General features: G+C 41.5%; 1 protein-coding gene across 2 annotated transcripts; it reads right to left on the minus strand.

Annotated features, from left to right (window-relative positions):
- Positions 1 to 1026: 1026 nt before the first annotated feature.
- UBE2G2 (ubiquitin conjugating enzyme E2 G2) lies at positions 1027 to 19546 on the minus strand. Of its 2 annotated transcripts, XM_081192777.1 has the most exons (6): positions 19400 to 19546; positions 14876 to 14911; positions 14746 to 14791; positions 7562 to 7680; positions 4339 to 4479; positions 1027 to 3084 (listed from the first exon to the last, which is right to left on the minus strand). In XM_081192777.1, the coding sequence occupies exons 1-6, from the start codon at positions 19440 to 19442 to the stop codon at positions 2972 to 2974; spliced, it is 498 nt and encodes a 165-aa protein (XP_081048903.1). In that variant the 5' UTR covers positions 19443 to 19546; the 3' UTR covers positions 1027 to 2971. The 2 variants fall into 2 exon arrangements, with proteins under 2 accessions (XP_081048903.1, XP_081048904.1); XM_081192778.1 differs by lacking the exons at positions 14746 to 14791; positions 14876 to 14911 and having other exon boundaries at positions 19400 to 19487.
- Positions 19547 to 23032: the final 3486 nt, after the last annotated feature.

A 23032-nucleotide genomic window follows, 5' to 3' on the forward strand; every position in this document is an offset into this window, starting at 1 on the left:
TAAAAAAAATGCTTCATGCCTTGCCACAAAAAGCAGGTGTTTGCTAAAGACCTGTCGCTACCTAGTTTTCCCACCATAGGTACCTGCACAAGTATTTAGGCCACTGTATGAAAACAGAAGACTGTCTATGCTGGATCATAGTGTGGTGTAGTGGTTAAGAGGGGTAGACTCGTAATCTGGTGAACCGGGTTTGCTTCCCCGCTCCTCCACATGCAGCTGCTGGGTGACCTTGGGCCAGTCACACTTCTCTGAAGTCTCTCAGCCCCACTCACCTCACAGAGTGTTTGTTGTGGGGGAGGAAAGGAAAGGAGAATATTAGCCGCTTTGAGACTCCTTTGGTAGTGATAAAGCGGGATATCAAATCCAAACTCTTCTTCAGATCTGTCTTCAATAGTTGTCAGCCAGCACAGCTGATAATTATATCTGAGTATTTCTGTTGTGAACTCAGTGTATGTATGTGTATGGCTGAGAAGAACTGTAGCTGCTGGGTGGTTAACTTGAGGCCCCCCAGATATTGTTGAACCCCAACACCCATCTGTCCCAACCAACACGACCAATGGTCAGAGATGAAGGGAACTGGAGTCCAACAATATCTGGAGAGCCAGAGGTTCCCCACCCCTGTGGTAGACAGTTAACCCCCCTGCCTGTAAACACTTGCCCATCAAATCCCAGATGAAACAGAAGTTCACTGAGGTTCTTTCTTTACAAACTGGTATGTATCTGCCCTGCTGTTTCTAGGTAAATCTGCTTCAGTGAGGGTGGGTCACACGTGGAGCAAAAAAAATACACTGTATGTCTCTTGCTGGTTCAAGCCCACCCAAGAATGATTGTGGGCAGCATTCCTGCATTGCAGAGGGTTGGACTAGATGACCCTGGGTGTCCCTTCCAACTCTACAATTCATTTTCTACAATCTGTAAGACCCCCACATTCTCTCATGGTCGCATTGAATCTGAGGTAAATACACTCTCTTCTACATGTAGTATGTGTTAAAGTAGGACATCTCCCAAAAACAGAAGTACAAGTGATTTTGTACTTTAAGGAAAATATGCATTTATTTTCATTGACAATATTCGTGTCCAATATAAAACAATGTGTTTAAATACACTTGAATACTGTGTAAGACCAGGACAGCTTTCCCATATGTAATCACCATTAAACAAAGAGCACCTTCTTTCCATGCTGCTGTCTTGTTGGACTCATCAAACTAAATTACAACTTGTAGAATAAATAAAAACCTCTCATTTGCCATGAAAACCACCACTTGTAGATGTTGTTTCGGAAAAATACTACTACTTCCACCCTCCCCTAATCCATGCCCAAAGTAACTTCTCTTTCTCAAAACCTTTTAAAGTAGAAAGGTCTTCTAATTCAGGCACAACTCCCACAGAAAATCACTCTCGTGAAGTCAGGGCTTCATGCTGCTAAAAAAATGCCTAGATTCAGCTTCTGCTGTGGACTGATCAAATTATGAGAGCTATTTTTCCTGGAAAGTATGCCACCGTAAAAAAAAATATGAAATTGAATTTCAATGCATGAAATTTCAGAGAATGGTAATCCCTTTCAATCAGAAATTGATTAAATTGTAAACAGTATAAAAGTAATTAAAATGCAAGCTTAAGCAAGAGATATTAATAGTATTTCTTGCCATGTAACTTTAAATTTGGCATTCTAAAGTAGTACAGATGTAGTAAGAAATGGTTGTCAACTGCTATATAACCTGGCTTTGAAATACAGATCAAGAACCAGTTTACTGCTCAGTTGTTCCCAGCCAGTAAGAAAGTAGAGCAATAACTTTTATTTTCCTGGTACTAGACTAAGAAACTAGGGGATGTCTAGTACTACTTAGTCTAGTGTTTCCAAGATAAAGATTCCCTCCCACAGCACACTCAGGAAAATAAAAGAGTAACTGAAGTTGAATACCATCAAGTCCTTCTAATCCAAATAATATTCACACTTGATTTTGTTCTCCAGATTTCTATTAGGAATACAGTTTGGGTGACATTAGATTCAAGACAGTCTCTTTGCATTAGGTTTAAGTGCTGTCAGCTGAGGACGGAAGATTAACTTTGGAAAGACTGCTCTGCTGCAATACAAGGTATTTCCAGCATATCTTATGAGTAGAGATAGCTGTTAAAGGAAACCAATACATTTTAGAAATGAGGATTATTCATCAAACTTTCTGGAGTTGTACCAAGTTCAAATAATGTCTCAAGAGGAACTCAATAGTGCTTGAAGGCTTTCAAAAGTAGCAACATGAAGGCTTACATTTGGGAAGGTTAACTGCTGTACCTGGAAGCAAGACACTGATTACATTGGCCACTTCTCTGATTTACCTCAATTAGATACAGTAACTCACTTGCTTTCAAAATACTCTTGCCCAGCAGTTTAACTATGTTCTCATTTGACTTCAGGTGTGGTTGCTTTGTGGTCTTAAGGAGGAGAGAATCTGAGGCCTTCAAAAGTTACATCCAGTTATGAAGTAAGACATCCTTAGAACGGCATTTCTCCATTTCCAGACAAGGGAGTCCAATGGTGTTTCAGCAGCTTTCCATGGTTCTGGGCAGTTATTAATTCATAGATCTTCTCAACCCCATTACCAGAAAGTGCACAGTACTGCACTGAAAAGGGTTAGGAAAATATAAATATAACTGAAGAGACACAGACGCTATGCAATGCTCCCATGCTTTCACTAGTGCAAAGAAACCACAGCACTATGCAACCTTTCTCCTATGACTAAATCCACTTGTATTGCAGCTACTTACATGTCTTAGATGGAGGAAGATCCCCCGCCCTCAAAAGAGTAAACAAAAAGGGAAGAGAGGGGGGAGTGAGGATGTGTGTGGTATTAAGACACCCAGTCAAAAATTTTGCAAGATTTGCTTTTTCCTATCAACACGGAGTACTGCCATGTGCCTGCCTGATAAAAGATCAAATACTATGATTGTCAAATGTCTCAGTTCCTTCCTTTTTTTAAAGCCCAAGTGATTTCTGGACTATTTGCTTGGCTATTTTGTTAAACTGCTCTCTGTCTTCCCGCCACATTTTAGAAGCATCCACGTTGGCTCCACTCTCATCATTCGGTTCTGAAAAGGGAAATAAAAGAAAAAATGGGTTTAGCATTACATCTGAATGCACCCTAAGACTCTGACTGGTCCTCTGCCTCTTCAATTTCCTTCCCTACTGCTTCCAAGGATTGCTGGCACCCTAGACCACCTTGCAGAACTGAAAGGTACACAATGTACTGGACTCTATACATGGATCACTGACCCAACCAATATTTTAATGGGGCTACTAAGTATTTACACTATACCACAACTGCACGTGCACTGTGTTAAAGAAATGGAGTCGCAGAATTTGAGACATCAACAGACACAGAAAACTGCCAGTACATATAGGGACTGAAAACAACTCCAGGATTGTAGGTTAGGTGGTGAAGCTGGCTCACTGAACAATTTAGTTTGGCAACCCATATTTGACGGTCTGAGCTACTCCATCTTCATTTAAATTGGACCTATAAGTTTGATTTTGAATTGGTATTTGGTTGTTGTTGTTAAATTTGTAGCTGTTTTGACAGCAAATTAGTAGAATGCTGGTTTCTTAATTAAAGCAAATCTCACAATTCCTTGAGATTTACTTAAGCCAAAGTTTATGTGCATAAGCACATACCATTCATGTCCGCAGGGGCTTACAGAAATAAGACCTCAAATAATGACTATTTCAATGCCAGAATGAGTAGTATTTTTCACCCTTGTCGTCTGAACATACTGCAGTTCATCAGCTTGCCTTGCACTTTGCCATAGAGGGAGAGTAACAACTTTCTTCTATTTAGGTAAACAATGAACTATCTGAACATAGGATTTTCAACTCATCCTAAGGAGCCCTTGCTGGATCAGGCCAAAGGCCCATCTAGTCCAGCACTCTGTTCTTGCATGAAGATCCTGAGCACAACAGCTGCGAATCCCAGATACTGGCATTCAGAGGCATATTGTCTTCAACAGTGTAGTACAACATACGGTAGTCATTGTGGCTAGTAGCCAGTGACAGCCTTATTCTCCAGTCTTCAAAAGTAGCAACATAAAGGCTTACATTTGGGAAGGTGGACTGCTTTACCTGGAAGCAAGACATTGATTAAATTGGTCACTTCTTCTCTTCGTAGACACAATTTATCTTAAAGAAAAGCCAATGCCAAATCTAAGGGAACAGTAGACCACATAAAAGAGAACCATAGCTAAACAGCTTCTAAGGTGGCTGCTGAAACTCTTGTTATTTTAGCAGCCCATTAATTGGTTGCTGCTTGAACAGCTTTCCTAGCTTAGTGTTTGGAGATGAACTCATACCTGCCAGCATGCTGACCACTGACAAGAGGATCTTCTCCACGCTCTGTACTGGGCTCCATCGTTCTGCGCTGCTCTCATAGCCCATGGGATCATCCCCAGGAGCATGAAGAATAGAAATACAAACTCTCCCATCTGGATAAACTGTGGAGAAGAAAAGTATTTTGTTCTTTAGCCTCCTCTGCACAACAGTCATTTAAGAAAAACAGAAAGAAAGTGGAAGAATCTAGGAGGCAACAGTATACTTTTTGCAACTACAGAGCTAGTGTTCTTAAAACACACATCTTTCTAGATAAAAAGGAGGGGTCAATAGATCAATTTCTGAGGGATTCCAAATTCTCCAGTGTAATATGTTTCCCCACATGCTTTCTGTCCAAACACTGTCCATCGTTTATGCATTTTAGGCTACAATCCCAATCCTTTTACATGGGAATAAATCTCATATAACACAATAGAATTTACTTCCAGTTAGGCGTGCATAGGATTACACTGACATTAGTTCTTATTTTAAGGTGTCTTAAAATAGGACAAGTTCCGCCTCCCCAAAATACTCCCCTAACAAGTAGGTCTACAGCCTAAAAGATGCTAGATTTTTAAAATTCAACAAACCTTTGGTGCACTTTTAACAGTCTGCCTTGCACTAGTGTTTTGTGCCATTTTACTGTTTTTCACCTTGAATGAGATGGAGAAAGAGCATGCTACAAATATAAATTGGTATTGCTCTTCTAACCGATTGACTGGGAGAGAGATTTGGTTCTTCACTTTTATTTTCTCTCTCATGCCCCCCCTCAGGGTTGTTCTTCCATTTGTCCAGCTACTCTCCACCCAAAATAACAGCAGAGTGAAACGGGTGGTAGAAAGCTGCCAGGCACATTTTCAAATCTCCCCTTCAGCTAATTTCTGTGCAAGTTTGAAACTTGTTAAGTGCTATATATAGGTTACTGTGTTTACTCCCTCATTACAGCCTTAGGGTAGGGAATGGTTGTTGTTGGTCTATCCATAGCTGAGGGAAAGGGAGAGAAGACTTTGATGGATCTCTATTCTGTAGAGGAACATGAATAGAAGATGCAAAGATGATATGCTTTGAAAGTCCCAATAGTCAAACTTGGGGGAAGTAATACATGAAAGAGAGTTAATCACACAGAGCTGAATTCAACATCATGCTAATACAATTGTTCTGTTAGTGCAAGCATTTCCGCTTGCCAGATGAAACCATCTTCCCTCGCGTGCCCTGCTGCTGCTGCTGCTTCTTTCTTCTTCTTTGGTGATCACTCGCAGCCGATTAAGATTGTCTTTCATGAACACGGTCTTAAGAGTGAGTCCGTAAGTGACTGTGGAGGCCAATTCTGGATCCACATGTCCTTCTGCAGGGAGGACATACCGTATTTTTTGCTCTATAAGACTCACTTTTTCCCTCCTAAAAAGTAAGGGGAAATGTGTGTGCGTCTTATGGAGCGAATGCAGGCTGCGCAGCTATCTCAGAAGCCAGAACAGCAAGAGGGATTGCTGCTTTCACTGCGCAACGATCCCTCTTGCTGTTCTGGCTTCTGAGATTCAGAATATTTTTTCCCTTGTTTTCCTCCTCCAAAAACTAGGTGCGTCTTGTGGTCTGGTGCGTCTTATAGAGTGAAAAATACGGTAGGTTTCCGGGTAGGAGTTGATCAAAGTGAGGGTTTGCCAAATGTACCTTCCTCTTAGCACATTTCTCCCTTTCGTCCTGAGCTTAAAGTCTTCAAAGTCCATGACACTTTTGGTAAAGTCTGTTCTCCAACTGGAGCACTTGCAGGCCAGTGTCTCCCAATTGTCGGTGTTTATACAACATTTTTTAAGATTTGCCTTGAGAGAGTCTTTAAACCTCTTTTGTTGCATTACACTTTCCATTTTTTAAGAGTAGCTGCTTTGGAAGACAAAAATCAGGCATCTGAACAACATGACCAGTCCAACGAAGTTGATGTTAAAGAATCACTGCTTTGACACTGGTGATCTTTGTTTCTTCCAGTACACTGGCATTAGTTCGCCTGTCCCCCCAAATGACATGTAAAAAATTTCAGAGAGAACCTTTGATGGAATCTTTCGAAGAGTGGCAATGGCCTTTATAAATGGTCCATGTTTCACAAGCATACAGTAAGGTTGGTAGTACAATAGTTTTGTAAACATGCATTTTGATTTCCCTGCTAACGTCCCGGTCCTCAAACACTCTGTGCTTCAATCCGGAGAAAGCTGCACTCACAGAGCTCAGGCGATGCTGGATTTCAGCATCAATGTCGGCCCTTGTGGAAAGATAGCTGCCCAGGTAAGAGAACTGATCAACATTTTCCAACATTACACTGTTAACTCATGCTCTGCAGAGCTGATTAAGGAGGTGGGGGGGGGGAAGCCCCACTGCACTAGTGGGACTCATTGCACAGATTCCCACCAGAACAATTATTTAATTGAATCTGGTCCATGCTTTTGGTGGGCATCATTGTTCTTCTTCTCCAATTGCTACTTCATGGTACCTATCCATCTGCCTATAATGCTCCTAGAGAAGTATCCAGCTCTCCTGTTATTAAAGACATGGAATTCAGAAAGGAAGTCTCAACCCTGTGATTTTTTTCTTTTAAGACAATGGGAATTACGCAGAGGCCAACTAGTTACTGTTATCAGTTGGGGAAACAAAGACAAAATATCACCAGAAATGGAGCTACTGACGAACTAAATTGATCTCATTGGTAAATCTATATGTCAAGTATTTATAATCTCAGGCTGTAACTCAAACCTCTCCTCTACCCTACCAACAGGACTTCATGGACACAAGGTGGATAGGGCAGAAGTTCAGATGGGGAAGCAAGGTTGCTGATCCTATCATGTGATGGCAGTGAGACCAGCTTAGGTTCCAGCAGATCCCAGGCTAGCTCAGCCCTTCTATCTCCTCCATTCTATTTCAGGGCATTTTACATTATGAAATTACTTACATTAAGGGTATATGGTATACAGAAGATCACATCTTGTACTTTGCTTTATTTTGCACCACAATTCAAAGTGGCTTACAAGTAAAACATAGTTAAAAGGTGTTAACCAGTGACTAAGTACATAGTTCTCTAATTGTGTAATAATGAACAACAACAAAAATCAAAGGGTAGGTCCAGATAGCTGAAGTGTCCATTAAGCTTTTTTTAGATAGCTGGACTTGATGACATTCTTTACCAATGTAGAAACCATCAAGGCACCTATTGGTAGAACTTACTGTTGGGATGAAACATCTCACATGTGAACCTCATCTTTGGAGGACTTAAAGGATAATCAAGAGGAAAACTCAGAATAGCAGGGAAAACGCCATACTCAAAGCATGTGTCTTCTGGGCCCCTGAAACAAAAGAAACATTACATCTATGCAGCATGGAAACAGTTGGCACCACTTTCAAACTAGTTCCAAAATATTGGTTACTAAAAATGGAAGTTGATGGTAATCAAGTATTTCAGCAGCACAAGGAAGTCTCTAGATTAGTAGATACATGCAATTATAACATGGAAGTAGTTTCCAGACTGTATGAATTGAATAACTATAAACTATTTAGGAGAGTATTCTCCATTTCAAACAGATCAATCTTCAAGAGGATATCCAAGATGTAATCCAGTAGAGATTTGGCAAGCATCCTTGCTGCTAACTTTCAGGGAGCTCTTGAGTATCTTTTATGCTGACAGACCCATTCAGTTGTTTAGATTTTGCCAAAATGAGTGAGTCAGTTTTACGATTATTGCATGTTGTTTTTATGTGTATATATTGTAGTACACCACCTGGCTATTTTATGAGTGGATTGTTTATATATATTTTCCTAAACATAAATAAGTTGATGATAAACTATAATTGATGTTGTAGTCATAGTGCTTTGATGCAGCTGTACATTTGGCACTGCCATAGATGACCTACTGAGTCAGCAATCATACTCAAGAACCAAGGCTAAAGAAGCAGGGGAAGTCTGTGCTGCAGGGATCACCACCACTTGCTTCCTCCACAATGGACAGTTAACTAATGGCAGTTTAACAGTCATACATATTTGGAATCATTAAATGACCCCAGGAGGATAACTTGCATCACTTTGTATGCTATGGCAGTAGAGAAGTGGATCCAGCTAGTGGGCCAGATGGAGGAGACTCTTGAGAGTCTGCAAGAAGATCAAACGTATCCATTCTTAAGGAAATCAGCCCTGAGCGCTCACTGCAAGGACAGATCCTGAAGCTGAGGCTCCAATACTTTGGCCACCTCATGAGAAGAGAAGACTCCCTGGAAAAGACCCTGATGTTGGGAAAGATTGAGGGCACAAGAAGAGGACGACGACTGAGGATGAGATGGTTGGACAGTGTTCTCGAAGCTACAAACATGTGTCTGATCAAACTGCAGGAGGCAGTGGAAGACAGGAGTGCCTGAGGTGCTCTGGTCCATGGGGTCACGAAGAGTTGGACACAACTGAACGACTAAACAACAAGCGGGTCAGATCCTGAGTTCCTCCATTCTCAAGGCCTGCCCACATGACATTACCAAGAGCCATTTTTTCCTTTGTACTATGACAAGCCACACTAGGAAGAAAAATCTGAAGTTTATCCAAGTGGGGTTTGAAGTTACCACCAATCAGCTGATCAGCAGTAATGGTGATTTGGCTGGGCTTACATTTTTCTTTCTAATGCAGCATCCAACTGTACATAGAGAGCAGCATCTCCACCTGCCCCTCACCTAACTTCATATATAATTTGTGATTTAAAATAGCCTCAGTTTAAATCACTCCACCTGTTGGGGTCTTTACATGCATAAGCTGCATACAGTTGTACTCCTGTTACTATAAATATGAAATAGGATTAACTCTCAGTTATTATTGTGTTTTGTTTTGTTTTAAAGTTGTAACATCCAATATTGGAGGCCTGATTCCTAATACCAGGTTAAGAAAGTGATTTTTTTGGCAGCAGGGGGCAAGTGCTAAGTTATTCTCAATGGAAATGCATCACTAAATACTACAGCTAAGCTACCACTTGGCTCAACTTTCACTGCAAAAGGAGAGAATCAGAAACCCTGTTTTCTCACCTAATAGTAAGGATACAGCTTTTCTGACACACTATTCTTACACTTATGCTTTTGCAACCAAGTGATTAGGCCCAGATTAGGCTCAGAGAGCCAGTGTGGTGTAGTGGTTAAGAGTGGTAGTCACGTAATCTGGGAAACCGGGTTTGTGTCTCCGCTCCTCCACATGCAGCTGCTGGGTGACCTTGGGCCAGTCACACTTCTGTGACGTCTCTCAGCCCCACTCACCTCACAGAGTGTTTGTTGTGGGGGAGGAAGGGAAAGGAGAATGTTAGCCGCTTTGAGACTCCTGAAGGCGAGTGAAAGGCGGGATATCAAATCCAAACTCTTCTTCTTCTTCTCAATGCTATCACATGACATAGAGCAGCAAGCTCAGTTTCCAATGGATCATGGGCTGCCTCAGCCCTTCTCCCTCCTTAGAAAAGACCCATCTGGGGGCTTCCTGCTGGTCTCTGCAAGAGGCCATCAGAGACAACTCTGTCCAATCCACACAGCCCTACACTCGTCTACTTGCCATTCTACAACTGGTGATTTGTCATAGGTAATTAACAGCATGCGAGCTTCCATGCTGGATGGTAACCACTTCTACAGAAGCTGCTTCAGCATGGGCCACTTTAGGTACTAAACTAGTCCTGTCTCTCCCAACACCTTGCTTGGAAACCACAGGTGACAAGAAATTCCATGCAAGCGAGTGAGTGGGCTGGCAAAGGAGGGATAGGTCTCTTTAGCTGTTCTCAGCCTGTTTGTTAATTTTCTGAGCTTGTCATAGAAGACAAGAAGCTTGTCCCTCAGCTCCATATGTTAACTGCCAGCCCAATTTGTGGAAAGCACATTTACCCTACTTTCTGTGCCACTTAAACAAAATATTAGACAAGTAACTTTGGTGAGCTTATTTACAAGGCTATACTACACAGTGAAACCCAATGTGTACTGAAAAATTCATGCTGTTTTTTTAGAAGGAAGCCTTGATTATAAAGAGTTAACTTGTTCACATCCTCTCTAACCTAAAACAAGAAGCTGAAAGGGAGAGAAATCAAAGCTTGCACATTAAATTACTAGGAAGGTCACAACACTGCTTAATTACCAGGGTGTGTTTATTCAATTATGCTCAATCTGTCTCCAAGGCATGTTCCAGATTTTAGTGCCTGCACGTCAAGAGATATAGCCTACAGGTGCTTGATCTTGCTACTTTGAAGACACTATTATAATGCATGGACAAAAGTGTCAGAAACTGCCATTTGCAAGGCATTGTATAACCAATGTTTATTATTTCTATAATGGTCTGATGGAAAGATGTGCATGTTAGATTTTAACACAACAACTCAAGTAATAAAAGCAACTTCAGGATACGCAATTAGGATGTGCATGCTGGCCAGACTTCAGACTTTGAAGGTAAGTATACCCAAGGTGCACACCCAGATTATAAATGGGGTTACATACACACCAAGCACTGACCATAATTTTTGGCAAGCTAAATCATTCAAAGTGGAAACTTCTGTCCGCAGACACTTCCGGGTCACGTGGCCAGCGTGACAAAGCTGCATCTGGCGAGCCAGCGCAGCACACGGAACGCCGTTTACCTTCCCGCTGGTAAGCGGTCCCTATTTATCTACTTGCACCCGGGGGTGCTTTTGAACTGCTAGTTTGGCAGGCGCTGGGATCGAATGACAGGAGCGTACCCCGCCGCGGGGATTCGAACCGCCGACCATGCGATCGGCAAGTCCTAGGCGCTGAGGTTTTACCCACAGCGCCACCCGTGCCCCTGCCTAGATCTATAGCAGATCATAAATTCACTACTGTACAGAAAAGTTATTCCTAATCTAAGCACGGTTCCCACTAGGCTTCCTTGCTACATTTTAAATCTGATAATAAATAAGTCTAGGTAGTTTTACTGCTACAATTTCTAAGGGGTTAAACATTAATACTTCCTCCACCCTACCCCCATAAACTTTAAAATAGCGACACTGAGCAAGTAGTCACTTGTTACAGACTGTATATCACTCTTCCAGCTCTCAGTTCATAATGGTTGCTGATAATTAGGTGCAATACAGTAATATAAACTATAGCGCAGAAAAGTACAAACAGAAAGATCAAGGGGCTGAAGCAACTTCCCTATGAGGAAAGGTTACAACGTATGGGGCTTTTTAGTTTATAAAAAGGTGAATGGTGGGGCGACCTAATGGAACTGTATAAAATGATGCCTGGGTGGTGAGAGATTTTTTCTTCCTCTCCCATAATTCCAGAAGCCAGAGTCATTCAAAAAAAGCTAAACGTTGGAAAATTCAAGAGTGACAAAAGGAAGTACAGTGGTACCTCGGAAGTCAAATGGAATCCATTCCGGAAGTCCGTTTGACTTCCAAAACGTTTGGAAACCAAGGCACTGCTTCCGATTGGCTGCAGGAAGCTCCTGCAACCAATTGGAAGCCGTGTTGGATGTTCGGATTCCAAAGAACATTCACAAACTGGAACACTCACTTCTGGGTTTGCGGCGTTCGGGAGCCAAAACGTTTGACTCACATGGTGTTCGGGATCCAAGGTATGACTGTAGTTCTTCACACAACACATAGTTAAACTATTGAATTCGCAACAAGATGCAGTGATGACCACCAATGTGATTGGCTTTAAAGAGCGGATAGACAAATTCAATATGCTTTTAAATACTCATTCCTGGGAGTCCTGAGCGGGAGTCTCATGTATTGCTTATGGTTTTCCCATAGGCATCTGGTTAACAGAGTGCTGGACTTGAGGGGTCCTAGCAGGGCTCTTATTTCTTGAAACACCATTCACATGTAGCTCAAGATATAAGAAAAACTTGGAAGTTTTCAAAAGTTAGTGGTGTCTTGCATTTCAGTGACACATGACATAAAAATATTATGACAAACAGCCATAAATTTACATGTATCTTGGAGCATAAGCAAAAACATTATAACAGTAACATACAATTACAGAAAATAAAAGGGTAGAAAACCTTCACATAAACATATGGAACAAAAGAACAAACACTTATGGGAGGTCAGTTAATGATATAATAATTGTTTTTAAGCACGTTTGTGTGTGTTTTCCAATTTTTATGAAAGCAGCTGCAATCCCTGCTCCCAAAATCTTACAATGCACAAAGGGGAATTCCACAACGAAGTAAACATTTACACTAAACTGAAATATAATTACATTTCTAGACAGCTTTCTGAAATATTGGCTTAAATTTGTACTTGTTATTTTTAAGAGCAGCCTTTAGGCTAGCCAAGTTCTAACAATGAATACTTTTGTATCATTTTAGTGGGGTAAACTGTTGTGATAATGAGCACTAACAGTTTTCAAATGCCACCCGTTTTGAAGTTAATAAAGCTAAGTGAGAATAGCCTGATAAGAGAGAGAAAATACATTAATCTCACATATCAAGTTAATTGATTTACGCAACACAGCACTCACACGGTATGAAGCTGGAAGTCTTTATGTATTCCCATTATCTAACACTGCCTATTTGCGCTTTTGATGTGACAAGATCAAAAGTGAGCATTTATTTGCTTTAGAAATTGTGCACAAGATCACAGCACTTGTTTTCAGGCCCTAAAAACAAGCATAGTTTTACCAAAGTGGACATACTACTGGCCATGAGACGGACACAGCAAAACTAAATAAGATTTTTTTGCTAAAATTGGGTATTGTTCCACGTAAGTGTATTAGGATCAGATGCCAACCAGTGTTTCTTTTCAGCTTTAGCCACACTGAAAATATTCAATATATGATGTTTCAGCAATACTAGTTTTCATCATGAAATGCAAGGCTTGGTATTTCTGGTATGTTTGAATAGCAGTCATTCTCATCACCCTTCTAATCTCACTCCTGAAACTTCAGACTCTACACTTTGATATTCACATCTACATAGAATTAAATTTTTCATAAGTCATGAAAGTATTACAGCTCTGTAGTTCTTCCAAACTGAGCCTTTAATACAGAGGACCAAAGTAAATAAAAAGAGATGCCTCATTATTATTAGCTTAATATTTATTGGTGCCATTCATAAATTAGGCACTCTCATGATCAATGCAGCCTTGATTACTACAGTGGGAAGGGAAGATGCTGATACACAAATTCCTTGAAAAAATGTTCAAAGTACTCTTTCCATATGTACATGTGTGTTACAAGGCAGAAAATAACATTTGGTATTTAAGAACTACAAAAAAATGACCCTGCTGTATACTGGCCACACTTCCTTCCAAAGCACTGGTTTATTATAATCCAAAGTTTATTTTCTTGCAATTTGACTAGTAGCCTGATGCACAAAATTAAGCATGTGTTTCTCTATTCTATCAGCTATGGCCACACAATCAAAATTTGCAGCAAACTTGTAACAGTTAGCTTGTTACTTTAACACCCGCCTTTCTCATTAGAAAAAGCCTCCCAGATCAATGGTATACAGACTATTTTAATTTCTTCCAGTGTGTCTTAATGCATACTGTACTGCTACAATTTTCCAGAGCTATGATCCTATCTGAAATTTTATACAGCACATTGCCAAATAACACAGAAAGAGTGCACTTCAGAAGAGGAAAACCGGACTTCAGAGAAATTCCAGATCTTGAGACTTGTGTCATATTGTTTGTGTTCCCATTGTCTGTACTCTTCATTTCTGAAACATTCCCCTGACACTGGCAAGTTGAGTCATCTGCAAACTTCACAAGACAAACCCCAAAAGTTGGGGCCATGGTAAAGAAAGCCCAAGTCTTTCCAACAGCCAAGGTCCCCTTTGAGTGAAAATGGGATGCACAAACCCTCGTTAAGATAAACGTGGAAAATAACTCCCCTAAGGTTGGCTAGACCTCAACAATTTCACCACCTGTTTCATCTCAATTAAAAAAAAAAACCTCGTAGGTGAGAGCACAATGCTGAAAAGTCTCTCTTGTTCCTATGTGGCTATGAATAAACTAGGTGAAATTCAAGACACTAACACTATTTCTCTTCTTCATTATCTGAGTCTGTCCCAGAAGGTGTGGTGACATGCAAAACTCTTAAGTTCTTTCAGTACTAAAGGCCACATATGAATTCAACAAAAAGGAGAAGCCCGCTTGGTTGGCAAACATTGCTTTTTGTTTCATTTAAGACAAGAAAATGAGATTATTATTGAACTTGACAACTTGCCCTCTTTGCAAGCTGGCAAAGCTTTTATCTTTTCAGAACGTATTAAGAAGACTTGTGTTGGCAGGTGGATAAATGCAACCTGAACTGTTTCAGGGGAATCCCTAAACTTGATACTCCATTTATTAAAAGATGCACATAGGATTACTTTTTGTTCTCTGAAGTCCACCAGCAAAATGTATGTAGATATAATTTTAAAAGAATAATAGCTTATAAACTTACATTATCAAAGCTTCCCATTCAAAGAAATTTTCTTCATTCATAGGCCCTATTTAAAGACAAAATGTATTATTTTATTTAAAGTTATCTAATTTCAAGGTATACAGATAAAAAAATAAATAGGATTCCTTACCAGCTACTATGCCTTCTGGTGGATTCAAGGTCAACTCTAAAATTAAGAATAAATATTTTAAAGTATTTTTCCTCAGTTAATTAATTAATACCACAAAAACAAGGCATTTAATATTCTGCCAAGACAATCTATATGGCCACAATAATTTCTGACAGCAATAACAGATAACTCAACACACGGAAATGATTTAGAGTAAACTTTATATCCTACTATTTTGTTTGTTTCTTAGTTTGCTTGCTTGCTTGTTAGGGTAAGCACACTCACAAGGAAATAAGCCTCGTCGAATACAACTGGACTTGCTTCCAAGTATACATGCATTATCAGTATTCTTGGAAACCCAGTTCTCTCTTTAAAATGTTCACCCTCCACTGTTGGAAGCAATAAGCTTCTGAATACCAGTTGCTGGAAACCACTGTTGCTGTCAGGCTCGGGTTCTGATTGTCTGCTTCCTAGAGGCATCTGGTTGACCACTCTGAGAACAGGATACAGGACTGCGATGGCTGCCAATTAGTTTGTGGGCCTGATTCAAAGTGCTGGTTGTGACCTATAAAGCCTTAAATTGCTCAGGTCTGCAACACCTGAAGGCAGCCCTCTTTAGGGAAGCTTTTAATGTTTAACAGACTACTGTATTTTAATACTTTGTTGGAAGCCGCCAAGAGTGGCTGGGGAAACCCAGCCAGATGGGCAGGGTATGTATGTATGTATGTATGTATAAATAAATAAATATTATTATACCTCAAGAACAACCTCTCTCCATACCTGGACCTTGTGATCATCATAAGAGGCCCTTCTTCACGTGCTTCCTCCACAAGAGATCCAGAGGGTGGCAACACAAGAATGGGCCTTTTCTGCAGTGGCTCCCCAAGGAGGTTTGGCTGGCCCCTTCATTATACCTTTAGGCGCCAGGCGAAAATGTTCCTCTTTAAATAGGTCATTGACTGATTAACATCTTATACCCCTTTTAAATGTGTTTGGGGGAGGGGGGTTGTTAGTTTGGGGTGTTGTTGTTTTTATTAGTTGTTTTGTGTTTTTATCTTGCATTTTAATGTTGTGAACTGCCCTGAGATCCACGGATGAAGGGCAGTATACAAATTTAAAAACTAAAAAATAAATAGATGGGCCACTGGTCTGATCCAGCAGGCTTTTCTTATATTCTTAAATCTAGTTCTCACTGCCACAGAGATGACTTGTTTTATATATAAAACAAGCTTGCATTCTATCATTTATATTGAGGCATGCAAAAGTATGTATATGAATACAGTCAGCAAGCAATAAGCATGAGATCTTACAGCTATCCAAGTTTTAATTTATTTTAGCTGATGGAATCCATTAGGCTTCCTGGTTCCTAAACTGGAAGGAATTCTATATCATGTTCTATCAGTGCAAGCATTTCTGCTTGCCTGGTGGAACAATTTCCTCTCTCTCCTCTCCCATGCTCAGCTCTTGGAGTTCTACTGACCACCCCTATAAGCCAATTTGGGGCCTGTGTGCATGGCACCTTGGGGCTGACAGGGGCAAAAGCCCTGTTGTGCTAGCAGAAGTCCCTGCATGGGCTTCTGCTAGCAGAGCCAGTTGGCTGAATCTGACCCACAGTGTTCATTAACAGGTGCCGACTCCAGCATTCCCAAACCTAGGACCCTGCAGGGGTATTTTGGACTGCAACTCACATTAGCCACAGCCTAAGGAAGGCTGGCATATTCTTACCACTTTTCAAGTTGTTTACAACAATAAGATCTAGAATGTGAGATGATGGCAGGAGAAGAGGACAGGAGAAGTGAACAGGAGTGAAAAGAGGAGTTATTGCTCTCTCTAGTGGAGAAGATGCAAATATCAGCATCAAATGATTGTTTAAAAAAAAGTGGTTCTCAAACTCCCCCCACCATGGACTACTTGAAGATTGCTGAGGGTCTTGGCAGACTACTTAATGATTTTTCTGCCTATGGAAGCAATTATCATGTGCTATGGTAGATGTTGTATGATTTTTTAATTGTATTTTTGTTGTTCCCTTTATTTCATATCTATTTTGTTATATTTACTCCATAGAATTCAAACTGTAATGCAATAAAATGTAAGACATAACATAATCTATTAAAATACAATTAAAAATCATGGAATCATATTAATATTTAATGGTTTTCCAGGAAAAATGAATTTCATTTGCAAATTACCCTAACTTGCATTGGAAAGCTAACTGATGCCCTAGAGAGTGGTCTTATTTAGCACATTTATTTTACTTGTATTTAGTAAACAAAGCTAAAAAAAGGTATTGAAACAGTTGAACTTGCTTAATACTGTACTGCTTTTGCAATTGACCTATATTCACTGTTACTATTGATACGGAAGGGGGGGCATGTCTTCTTCACCTCCTTCTTCGCTACAATATATCCATTTATTTCCAATTGTCAATGTCAAAAGGGACTAAAATCTATAAAATTCATAGAAAATCACCGTGCCAATTTGCTCAATTTCTCTAGGACTCCATGACACCTCCCCTGTCCTCCATAATCCCTCAAGCAAGGTGTCAAGACCCAAATCCTGTCAAATCACTCTGTCAAGCCTTTCCTCCGGGCAAGGCCAGGTGGCAGACCATGCATACATGGACCATTGTCTTCTCATCAGGTACTCAGGATGTGCTTATCTGCGCATATCTCCAGCTCTGCATATTCCCCCCTCCCTCCTCCATATGTTAATCCTGTGTGACCCAACCTCTTCTTAATGTATTCATGATGTAATCTGTGTAACCCAACCTCTTCTTAATGTATTCATGATGTAACTGGGATGTATTTTGCACTGTATTCTGGGACATGGAGGGAAATTTCAAAAGTTCACGTCATCCCTTTCTCGCTGTTCAATCTCGCCTTGAACCTGTTGCGCAATAAACTTGGATCTTCTGAGGTTGGTCCTGTCTCCAACTGAGCTCATTTTCTTCTGCAGGGACCCGCGGACTTAGTCCGACGAGCTGCGTGGCAGAGTAGCCCCGCACCCAGATTTTACCGTAACACTATTAAACTTACGAAACAGAAAATTTTCTGTGGAGAATAAAGCACTGGAGAAATTTCCATCCCACATAAGTGAGCCATGTATTTGTTAATTTTTGTGTTTATATACTACCATTCAGAGTTAAACACATGAAAGTACCTTTACCTTTATACCTAATGATATAAATTTGACAAGACTGCTATATTAAGAGGATTTTTCTCCTGAGTCCAGCACTTTCCCATAGGCTCTGCTGCAAGAAACACAAGAAACTGCCTTATGCAGAGTAAGATCATTGATCTATTTAGCTCAATACTATTGAGCTCAATACTCAATGAGCAGCATCTTTCCAGAACTTAAGAGCTGGAGCCTCTTATAGTCCAACCTGGAGATGCCACGCACCTGGGGCAAATGTCAAACACTGGGATACATAGCTGACTGCAGCAACCGTAGCTGACAGCCCTGTTAAGGGTTTCTCATGATTAGCTAATATGGCACTAGGTTTGTCTACTGTAGACTTCCTAAGCAGTCTATATGAAAAATATTACCTTCTTTTTGGCATCATCATTCCAAATTCTCTTACACACTGGTAACTGAATGACCAAACAAAACACCTCCCACACAGCAAAAACTAACTCTCTTATTTCTGTTCAAGTTATTAAATAGAACAGCACAGCAGAACCCTCTGTTTGGTGCTGTCTAATTCAGACACAAAAGAGAAGCAAGAGCTAAAGTCTCGGCTACATTGTTAACACTTCAGACGGTAGCACTTATTACACTATGCCTTTATGCAAAATTTTGTTTTGTTTTTCAAATATAAACCACCGAAGGGACTTGGGAAATTGATATTTCTATACCGCCTAAGGAAAACACCCCACACCTTTGCACATGAAAAAAAAAAAACATGTCAAGGAGAATACTACTATATAGAGTGAACCAAGGGATGGGGAACCCGTGGCCCTTTGGACAATGTTGGACTACAATTCATAGCTGTCAACGTTTCCCTTTTTCAAAGGGAAATTCCCTTATTCCGAATAGGATTCTTCGGAAGAAAAGGGAAATGTTGACAGCTATGCTACAATTCCCATTGACTATACTGGGCGGGCCTGATGGCACTGGAGTCCCAATTACTTCTGGAGGGCCGAGGGCTCCCCACCCCGAAGAGAAACTCTTCTCTCTCGACGCACCAGATTTCCACATACAGGGGACTGATGTGGGGGCTTAGGGGCAGTTCAGTCCCAAAAAGCCAAAGCCAATTTCACGGCAAAAGGAGTTTCCCTTGCGCCTGATGAATGTCTGCCCTGGCCCGGGGTGCCAGAGACTGGCGTGACTGGACGGAGGAGCTCGACGAGGAGTTAGGGGAGCAACGGCCAAGGGACTCGGAAGCGTCGCTCCGAAGCCAGCCGGCCGGGACTGCCACCCCCCAGCCCCACCGCCACCCCCAGCAACGGAGCCCTGAGAAACGGCCGGAGGGGACGCCGCTTCGTAGCTCCCGCCTCTCCCTCAGAGACAGACCACGGGGGCGCCTGCCCTCGCCTCCCCACTCACGTTTATACTCCGCCATCAGCCGCTTCAGCGCCGTGCCCGCCATAGCTCAGGCAGTGACGAGGGCAGTCGGATCCGGCGCCAGCTGTTGCGCCTCGGGTCACCGGAACCATCCGAGGAGCCACTTCCGGTTGCCCTTTACCATAGAGAGGCCGCTCCCGGCGGAGACTCTTCGTTCTCTCCCTAGAGGTAGAAATAGGTAGAGGGAACCTCAGCTTAAATGTTTTCGATCGACCTTTCTGGTTTATTGCATTCCTCGCTGGGGGGGGGGGGAGCGGAATAATGGTAATCGGTAAAGAAAGCCTGCATTTCTCCTTCGGCGACGTTGGGAAGCGGGCCTCACAACCCAAATCAATCTAGATTTTCTGGCTCGGTTGCCACTCGTGGGGAAATGTCGCGTTTTTTCAGGGTTTTGGGGCAAAGTGCAACCCATCGGGTATGCAAGCCAACGGACCAAACGGAGCAGGAGGGCTTCTGCGTGCAAGTGGGCGCTGGATCTGGCCTCGGAATGGAAGGAATCGTTTGTGTAGCCTGAGAGGTCGTGTTTTGCATAAGGTGATTTTGAATGGAAAGCCAACCCAGTCCCATTCCCTCCTCTGACAGCGAGTTACGTTGAAGGGCTGTTATAAGCCGCAATCCCATCTAAGACGTGGGCGATAGCAGGCCTGGGCTGCATTGCTACGAGTGATCGCCAAAGAAGATATTGCTCAGCCTCACTGCCAACCCCAACCTGCAGCGGGATGTGGAGTACATTACAGTACAGACAAAATAAAAAAATTCCTTCCAGTAGCACCGTAGAGACCAACTAAGTTTGTTGTTGGTATGAACTTTCGTGTGCATGCACACTTCTGTGTAAATCGTTCTCAACCACAGCGCACTCCTATGTTTGAACTGGCGGAGCTATTCGAGTTTAGAAAGAGCACAAACTCTCTTTACTGCTTCCTTCTAAGAAGGCATGCTGGTGACCCAGCGAGTGCTTGTTTCTACCCTGGTGTAGATTTTAACAAGATGAACCCAGAAGTCATTCATGTCCACGATATGATATGCCATTTCCCATACCTTATCTCTGTGAGCCAACCTGTATGTCGTCACCCAGCTGAATTACTTTTGTGCGCATGCGTCAATTGAGCGGCTTCACCTCTTCACAACCTCCATCTCGCTCTGGGTGTCGGCACCGCAGAACTCGAGCTTCGGTCTCCCGTAACTTAAGAACTGTCACGCGCAATCGGAATTACTCGATCCTTAATTTCGCTTCCATTGTAATCTAGATGTATATAACATAACTACTACTACTAAACTCCCGCCCATAATAATATTTATACTCCGCCCATTTGGCTTTGTTTTCCCCCAGCCAATAAGGGCGGTTTACAGCATATATAAAAACAGTAAAATATCAAGCATAAAAAACTTCCCGATACAGTTCTGCCTTCAGATGTCTTCTAAAAGTTGTGTAGTTATTTATCAACACAGTGTAAAGACAGGGAGAATCTGTGCTGTACTAGGAAACAGACTTTTGCTTCTTCACAAAATAGAAAGGGAATCACCAAAGCGCATGGAATCATTTAACTTTCTTTTACTCAGCACTTGTCAATTAAACATGCTGTCTTGAAACTATGGGAAATGTGAAAAGTTTATAATTTATTTAGACCACTGTAAAGCAGATGAAAACATTAGCAAGATTTTAATCTCACTTGTAACAAATGCTATGGACAGTATGGATAGACATAAATTGGATTACATATGGATTACAATATGCAGTTGAAAATGTTGACAATAGAACCTATGGGGGGGCAAAGTAATCTCTTTACATGGATGTGCATTTGGTATGGTTATGAATTAATTTCTAAAATAAAAAATGATTAAAAAGAAAAGAAACAAATTATGGGAATACCGTGGGATATTCTTCTTAGTTCCATATCCTCACACTGCACCCACTATCACACGCTCGTACCATGTTTTTAAAATCGTTTAATTCATGTGGACATTTCAAAAACCTGGTTAGAGACTGAGTAGTACGTACTTCATGATCTACACCATGGGTAAGCAAACTAAGGCCCGGGGGCCGGATCCGGACCAATCGCTTTCTAAATCCAACCCACAGACGGTCTGAGAATCAGTGTTTTTACATGAGTAGAATGTATGCTTTTATTTAAAATGCATCTCTGGGTTATTTGTGGGGCCTGCCTGGTGTTTTTACATGAGTAGAATGTGTCCTGTTATTTAAAGTGCATCTCTGCGTTATTTGTGGGGCATAGGAATTCGTTCATTTCCCACCCCAAAATATAGTCTGCCCGCCCCAAAGGTCTGAGGGACAGTGGACTGGCCCCCTGCTGAAAGTTTGCTGACCGCTGATCTACACACAGCATTCATCCAGCCCTTCAAAGTGGTATTCATTGGACCAACTAGGGTCAGAAGTCATTTTTGGGCAAAACAAAGTGACTTACCTACAGGCAGTCATTCCTAAAAAGGTAGCTTCAATGATATCTGCAATAATATCTGGATGCTTCTCTGCTTCATGAAGATATGCAGCAATTTTTATGCCATCACAGTTCAGACAGTAGAGCATGAGACTCAGTCACAGGGTCATAGGTTCCAAGACCTACATTGGGCAAAAAGATTCCTGTATTGCAGGGGGGTTGGACTAGATGACCCTTGTGATCCCTTTCTACTCTACAACTCTATTATTGTTGTTTACGGACTCAATAATAACCTGAGGGACAAAGATTCTGCAGGACTCCCAACAACCCAAATGTTTTGAAACAAAAGCTGCAGGTAACTAGACTTTTAGCAAGTAATGGCAGCATCTCCATAGCTACAACCCCAAAATAGTGTCAAAGTGAAAGATATAAGCATTGCCCACCATCAAGCTACAACTGCAAAAATGTGGCTTTGGCACACTACTGTGGTAAAGGCCTATTGTGAGATATCTAGAATGCACTATGCATCCTGATACAGTGGTGCCTCACAAGACGAAAATAATCCGTTCCGCGAGTCTCTTCGTCTAGCGTTTTTTTCGTCTTGCGAAGCAACCCTATTAGCGGCTTAGCGGCTATTGAAGGCTTAACGGCTAAAAGGCTATTAGCGGCTTAGAAAAAGGGGGGGTGAAAAAAATCGGAACACTCGCAAGACATTTTCGTCTTGCGAAGCAAGCCCATAGGGAAATTTGTCTTGCGAAGCAGCTCAAAAACGGAAAACCCTTTCGTCTAGCGGGTTTTCCATCTTGTGAGGCATTCGTCTTGCGAGGCACCACTGTATGCCTTCAAACAACTCAAATTTTACACTAAAGCTAAATTACTCAAATGTGAAACTTTTTATGTGCAAGTTAAACAGAAGCAGCAGCTGTATGGTCCAGGTGTAACTACATATAGAAGCAATTCCAAATGGATCTGCAATGTTTTCCTGAAATGGGTGTCTGATGTGCAGTTATCTCTGAAATACTGAATAGAAAATATGGCCTTGCCCTTTAAGCCACCATCACCACTTCCTCCCACGCCATCCATTTTTCTAAATAGTAAGTGCATTTCATCTGAGATATTAAGGATAAATAATATCACCGTGTAATTGTAAGTTAATAAAGAAAAACACCTCCAGGGTGTATTTTATGAAAAACTGATTTTTATGCCCTGAACAGTAGGC

The sequence above is a fragment of the Podarcis bocagei genome, assembly GCF_964188305.1.
Source record: "Podarcis bocagei genome assembly, chromosome: 4".
NCBI classification, from domain to species: Eukaryota; Metazoa; Chordata; class Lepidosauria; order Squamata; family Lacertidae; genus Podarcis; species Podarcis bocagei.